This window comes from Lycium barbarum, chromosome 1 (genome assembly GCF_019175385.1).
Source record: "Lycium barbarum isolate Lr01 chromosome 1, ASM1917538v2, whole genome shotgun sequence".
In the NCBI taxonomy this organism is placed as follows: Eukaryota; Viridiplantae; Streptophyta; class Magnoliopsida; order Solanales; family Solanaceae; genus Lycium; species Lycium barbarum.
In genome coordinates, this window is record NC_083337.1 from 15,930,664 (window position 1) to 15,938,155 (window position 7,492).

General features: G+C 32.6%; 1 protein-coding gene across 2 annotated transcripts; it reads left to right on the forward strand.

Annotated features, from left to right (window-relative positions):
• The first annotated feature begins 266 nt into the window (after positions 1-266).
• Positions 267-4,101, forward strand: LOC132632427 (jasmonoyl--L-amino acid synthetase JAR6-like). Of its 2 annotated transcripts, none has more exons than XM_060348355.1 (5): positions 267-513; positions 1,306-1,618; positions 1,794-1,895; positions 2,225-3,018; positions 3,463-4,101. In XM_060348355.1, exons 2-5 carry the CDS (start codon positions 1,314-1,316, stop codon positions 4,002-4,004), a joined length of 1,743 nt encoding a protein of 580 aa, XP_060204338.1. In that variant the 5' UTR covers positions 267-513; positions 1,306-1,313; the 3' UTR covers positions 4,005-4,101. The 2 variants fall into 2 exon arrangements, with proteins under 2 accessions (XP_060204338.1, XP_060204344.1); XM_060348361.1 differs by lacking the exon at positions 267-513 and adding an exon at positions 1,209-1,232.
• The last annotated feature ends 3,391 nt before the right edge of the window (positions 4,102-7,492 follow it).

The window sequence follows — 7,492 nt, forward strand, 5'->3', positions numbered from 1 at the left end:
CGGAAAGGTAACATCTTTTATCTTTGGGAGTGTAAGTGATCGAATGATCCACTTCATTCTGTTTTGCCAATAACGGCTGACTTCCTCAAAATCATCTCATACTCCACTTTTATGTTGTCATTTCCAGAAAAAGGACACATCCCATTTTCCAATATCCCTACAGTTTTGTTGCCATTATAGTAACCTCTTAGGGGTACTTTAGGTAATAAAAATATCCCTGGCCCCACTTTGGACGGAGTTCACTGGCTATATATATTTCATTTCTCACGGAATCTTCTCTCATCAAAACACAGAGTCATCATCTTTCCTTTTTGTCCATTTCTAGGAGGGATAAAAAAAAATATACTTTGAACAAATAGTTATAGTTGTTAACTATTTGTTTAAGGGTCAGTATTTTGCTCCGACGTATTCATTGAAGTTAGAGAATTATTTTAAACCAACCCCACAAATAAGGAGACAAATTTTATTTGTCATTTGAGATCCACTTCTTCGTCTCTAAGCCATTCATAACAGGTATATGCATATACAAAATACCCCATATCATTTTGTTTTCTTGTGATTAAATTATTTTAAAAAGTTCTGAATATTATGTTTAAGATTCTTGAGTTGGGCCTGCAGAACTTTCTTGTTCTGTCTCTGTAGTTGTCATCTGGTTTAATTTTTTTTTTTTTTTGGAGCCTCTTTGTCTTTTTCAATAATTTTCCCTTTTTGGAAATTCTTATGTTGAACCTTTTCTCAGAGAACTTTTAGATTTTGTGTGATTCTAGAGTTCTCTCTTTCATTTTCCTCTATTTTTCTTTTTGTAATTTATTTTACTAGTGTTTATATCTTATGTTGACACTGTAAATCATAGGTGATGGCTTTTTATATATGGAGTGGGTTTTAGCTGTAAAAGATTTTTAGTTTTATTGATTGCAATAGACCTTTTTACTGTTCTTTCAGGCACCTTTCTGAATTAAGTAGCACTGAAGTCAGTAAGGACCATGGAGTAAATGAGTCCAACTTGTTTTTATTTGTACAATTTTCTTGTCTTTGTATGTATGTCTGGCATAGCAATAGGTTCCTTGGAGTGTTAAGTTTTCTATATTTGTTTTTATGTCTGATAAGCTATTGACTTAACCCCACACCTATCCAATATCCATATAATCCCCTCTACCGCCCCGCCCCCCCCTCCCCCCCCCCCACGGCACCCCCAACCCGTCCCTTCTGAAATTTGTATCAATAAGTTACTGGTAAGCTAAGGTTTCTTGATTAGTTGAAGAAACTGTTTTCAATCTTTGTTCTTATGGAAGCTATTTATTGCAGGAAGGATCATGAAGATGATAGTGGAAAGTATTGAGAAGAAATTTGATGCAGAAGAAGTGATTGAGGATTTTGAAGCGTTGACCAAAAATGCTGGAAGAATTCAAGAAGAGACACTTCAAAAGATTCTTGAAGAAAATGGCGGAACTGAGTATCTGAAGCAATGGGGTCTGAATGGAAGAACTGATGTTGAGAGTTTTAAGGCTTGTGTCCCTATTGTCACTCACAAAGAATTGGAACCTTACATTCAAAGAATTGCTGATGGTGATCTTTCTCCTATTCTTACTGGAAAGCCCATTGAAACTATCTCCTTGAGGTATAGTAAAAACATGTATAAAAAATAATTTTAACCTTTTATATATAGCGTAATTTTTCAGTGAAGCCTTCTGGTAAGGGGAAAAAAGGAGTCAAAAGTTTTTTTTCTTCTTGATTTTAGGTTAGTATTTTTATTTTTAGAAGTTGAATAAGGAAATTTGTTGGTTGATTTGCAGTTCTGGTACTACTCAAGGGAAGCCAAAATTTGTACCTTTCAATGATGAATTAATGGAGTCCACCATGCAGATATTCAAGACCTCTTTTGCCTTTAGGAACAGGTAATCTGCCATTTGTCATTTTTGTTCTATGTCCTGTTTCCTATGCTACTTGCTTGTTTGTCCATGAAAATTTGTTTTTCAGTTAAAGAGATCCTTGATAATTGGGGCAGCTATGGAAAGTTAAAGAGTTTAAATGTTGTGGGGACATTTACCTAACATCTGTTCCAATTCCCAATAAATAGAAAAAGAATTTTTGGTTCTTTCTGCAAGTAAATAAATGTTTGGTTTGTCAAATCTTAGTGTGAACTAAAAACATAGTAGTTCACACTATCTTTAGGCCAACACTTAGCTTAATGTAATAATTCTGTTTTTCTTTTTTCCTCTTACAGAGAATTTCCAATTGGGAATGGGAAAGCTTTGCAGTTTATTTACAGCAGCAAGCAGTTTAAAACTAAGGGTGGTTTGGCTGCTGGAACAGCCACTACTAATGTGTATAGAAATGCACAATTCAAGAAAACAATGAAGGCAATGTCTACCCCATGTTGCAGTCCTGATGAAGTAATATTTGGTCCTGATTTTCAACAATCTTTATACTGCCACCTTCTCTGTGGTCTCATTTTCCGCGATGAAGTTCAAGTTGTTTCGTCTACGTTTGCACATAGCATTGTCCATGCTTTTCGTACTTTCGAACAAGTATGGGAATCACTTCTTGTTGACATAAGAGAAGGAGTCTTATCGAGCCGAGTCACTGTTCCGTCTATAAGATTAGCCATGTCAAAATTGTTGAAGCCTGATCCAGAACTGGCTGATACAATTCATAATAAGTGCGCAAATTTAAGCAATTGGTACGGCTTGATTCCTGAACTCTTTCCGAATACAAAGTACATATATGGCATCATGACAGGTTCAATGGAACCTTACTTGAAGAAACTGAGGCATTATGCAGGGGAATTACCCTTATTGAGTGCTGATTATGGTTCTTCTGAAGGATGGGTTGGAGTTAACGTTAACCCAAAACTCCCCCCTGAGGTGGTTACTTATGCAGTGTTACCAAATATTGGTTATTTCGAATTCATTCCTCTCAGGGAAAATTTCGATGGAATGGAGCAAGTAAATGCTCCAGTGGGTCTGACTGAAGTTAAAATTGGTGGAGAGTATGAAATTGTCTTCACCAATTTTGCAGGTACAATATTCTTGCATCCCTTTTCTTGAAAATGCTCTACTTAGACAACTTATAGATAAGCATCATATTTAATTTGAGAACATGTTACTGTCTGACATAAAATACTAAATTCTGCTTAGATAGTAAAATTTATGATTTGTTTTTATGCCTTGTTCTGGAGCTCAACATGCTTTTTGTCCATGTTGTGTTGTAGATATTTGTTCTTGTCTGAAATACTTGCATGTGCTTGGGGTTCATTTCCTTTTAACCACTTCCTTTTTGTTGTTAAGTTTACGGATTATCTAAACAAGAGCTTACTTAAGAAAAGTATTTTTCTGTTCTGTCTGGTTGTTCCACATTTACTTCTCTTACATTTATTAAATAACAAGCTATTGATCCATCTATTCTGTCGCTTAGTCTACCGGATTTTAGTTATATGTACTGACAATATAATTGTATATGCAGGTTTATATCGTTATAGACTTGGTGATGTGGTCAAGATAAAAGGATTCCACAACGGGACTCCAGAACTCCAATTCGTCTGTAGAAGGAACCTTTTGCTGAGCATTAACATAGACAAGAACACCGAGAAAGATTTACAGCTTGCCGTTGAAGCAGCAGCCAAGCACTTGGTAGATGAAAAACTAGAAGTGGTGGACTTCACGAGCCATGTCAATGTCTCAGCTGATCCAGGACGCTACGTGATTTTCTGGGAATTGAGTGGGGAAACAACCGATGAAATGTTGCAAGATTGCTGCAACTGTCTGGACAAATCGTTCGTCGATGCAGGCTACGTGAGCTCCCGAAAAGTTAGTGCAATTGGACCACTTGAACTGAGGATTGTGAAGAGGGGAACATTTCATAAGATATTGGATCATTTTGTAGGATTAGGAGGAGCAGTTAGCCAATTTAAGACACCTAGATGTGTTGGTCCAAAAAATAGCTCATTGATACAAATACTGTCTAGTAATGTTGTTAAGAGCTATTCCAGTACTGCTTTCTGTTGAATTGTATGTATTTTTCCAGCTTTGTAGCCCTGCTTGGGCATTCTTATCTTAATAATAGTGTAACATATCTTGCTTCAAAAGCCCAGTTGTACATGTATACTACTCCTTTTCTCTTGGACTGATGTCTATATATAGAAAGTCTAAAACGTAGTCGGTTGACGCTGAGGCAACAAGCTCAGTCGAACAGTGTAATGAGTGTAAGGTTAAAGGCTTTTGCAACTTTGATAAGTATATCGTAGCAGAAAATAGAGGAGAGTGCTTGCATTTCTTTCTATTTCAATCGTGACAATAGATATGAACTGGTCTAGTGGTGCATTGAATACTTAGGGAAATTACAGTCAAATATCATCCGATCATCTAGTTCACAAAATATATACACAGTGAATAGTTAGTGTATAGTTTATACTAAATATACATATCTATACATATAATATGCATATTTATATATATAATATACATCCCTATACATAAAATATACACACATATACTCTATCTATACGGCCGAAGTGTATAGGTAGTGTATACTTCGACCATATTTGATAAACTAGATGGCCGAAGAATATATTTATGTAAGTTTCTCTTGATATTTTGCATCTACCAATTTCAGTGCCAGACCTACAATACGTATATGTATAAATACTTAAACCCTGCCACTGCTCCCTAAACACAACCCCTAGCCAATCAAAAAAAGAACTGTTAGGATGAACATGTTGACTTGTAAATTGTAATCATAGGCCGGCTGATCTGAATTTGTCTTATCCTAGTAAGACAAATTTGCTGTCACTTGTCAGTTCTGTGGGCCATGAACTGTACCAAGTGCGATGTGGAAGTGGGTATATGGTAACAACATTTGGTTTTAGGCCATCTCAAACTTTACGCTATTTTTTACACCAAATGCTATTTTGGTGCAAAAAATAGTGTTTTGAAACTCTAATCTTACATTATTTTTTGCACCGTTTTGGTGCATGAATAATGTTGCACTAAATTTGGTGTAACACTATTCATTGCACCATTACTATTCATTAATAATTTTTTTTAATTATATAACACTTTTAATTTAACATATTATAAATTTTAATTTTTACATTTAGATTCCTAGTATACCTATTCATCTACACCATTACTATTCATTAATATTTTTTTTAATTATATAACACTTTTAATTTAACATATTATAAATTTTAATTTATAATTTTAGATTCCTAATATACCTAATTATTTTTTATGTAATATCTTATAATATTAATTTTACATCTTAATTTTGGAGTGTGAGTTTTATAAATTAATTTTCGTATATATTATTTTATATAAAATTGTAAGTTAATTTTATTATAAGTTATAATTGTATTAAAAATATAACCATCACAAAAATGAAAAGTGTAAATATAAAATATAATATGTTGTTAATAAATAACACAATGTTCAATAACATAATAATTTCGAATATATAACACAATTATAACACAATGTTCAATAACAACACAATGATCAATAACATAACAATGTTCAATACATTAAAATTGAAAATACATTAAACAACATAATAATTTAGAAAATTATAACAATAATTTAGTACTCTGGTAGGTTGTTTCCAAATCCACCAATATCATTAAAATATTGAGTGTATGGGGCAGAGGATTGTTGTGGCTGTGGCTGTTGAAATTGTTGACTTCTTTTATCCATTATTCATTTTTGTTCTTATCGAATAAATTCCCGAATATTTGGATCACCAATAGAATCTAAATTCGACAATAAAATTTTATTTTCTTCTTTAAATTCTTTTAGTTTCAAAGCTCTATCTTTCATCTCCAAATCTCGCTACCTGGGTTTCATCTCTATAGTTTCAAAGCTCTATTATTTTAATTTTATATTAAATGATTATATAACAAAGGATTATGAATTACATGGGATGAATATGTAAAAAAGAAAAAAAAAGATAAGATTTTTTTTATGAAATTAAAAATAAAATTTAAGTAAAAGAAAATAATATAATATAAAAGAGAGAAGAATATAAAAGGAATATTCTTTTTTGGTGCAAAAAATGGTGCAATGGGTTGAAGTTAATTTGCATCATTTTGGTGTTTGCACCATTTTGGTGCAAAAAATGGTGCAATGGGTTGGAGATGCCCTTAGTACTATCTGTCCTTATTGATTGATGTGACATTTTTTGCCTTTTGAAATACAAATTACATGAATTTTGGCTAATATTTAAGATACAGTTTTTCATCAAATTGATATGAGAAAAGTTATAATTTATAATACTTTTTATGTTGTTTTTAAATATATAAATTTTAATATTAAAATATTAAGTTAATCCAATCTAATTTAACTTTAAAGTTTAGTCAAATTGACGTTTGAAACGCGAAAAGTGCCACATATATTGAGATGCAGGGAGTAGTTGTTTAGACTAGTGATGAGGTCTATTTTCTACGCAATTGTGAGAAAGCGACAGCTCTTTGGGGCAACATAGATACGCGGGGAAGAATGACTTGCGATAAATATGTAACTAATTCAGTTTTAATGGACACAAGTTGAGTTGGAAAACTACAGGAAAATTATATAGTTGATCGTGAAAGAAGTTGAGTGTCGAAATTAACATCTCAAGGCAGCATCATATATAAGGAGAATATATTAATAAACAGTTAAATTTGTTACTAAATTCTATTTATATATTTGAACTACGATATATTCTGATTGAACACATGACATACGATAATGTGTTCCTATTAGATATGATTGATTTAAAATTTTGAAAAAAAATAATTTGTGCATATTTTCAAGCGCTCATTTATTTTATTTTATATTAAATCAAACAAATGGAATATACCAAATTCTTGGTGCCAGGAGTCTGTTATCTACTTTAAGCACGATAACAAGTTACTACACACAGGACAAATGAATTTGGAACTTTCTTCTCCACTACAAGTCTCCTAATTCAAGAAATGGGGTATTCATTATTAATTTTATATATATATATATATAGCCAGCTCAAATATCAATGTCAAAGAATTTTGTCCATAGGAAAAAGCTCTATTATTGCCCAAATGAAAATAACAGAAGAAGAAGAGTTTGATGTAAAGAAAGAAGATACAGAAGCTTTAAAGATATGGGATTGTGGGAGTCCTTTATATGACTCCTATGAATTAGTTACACTCAACCATGTAATTGATAGGCATCTTATGGAATTGCCATGTCTTAGTGGATCAAGAAAGTACTCAAATATTGCAAGTCATGCATCATCAACATCAAGTATTAATGAGGCTGCTCATTCAAAGAAGTTAAAAGAGTCTTCAATGAAGAAATTTTGTAGTGGTTTAATGGAGAGGAAATTAGGGAGGAAGAGGAAGGCTGATGGGGGAAGAAGAGAAGAACCAAAGGAGGAAAAATTATTGGGGGGTTACTAAAATTTGCAACAGGATTAGTTCTTGGAAGAAGATTAGTTTTCAAGATCATTAAATAAATCATACTTCCTCCATCTCAAATTATAT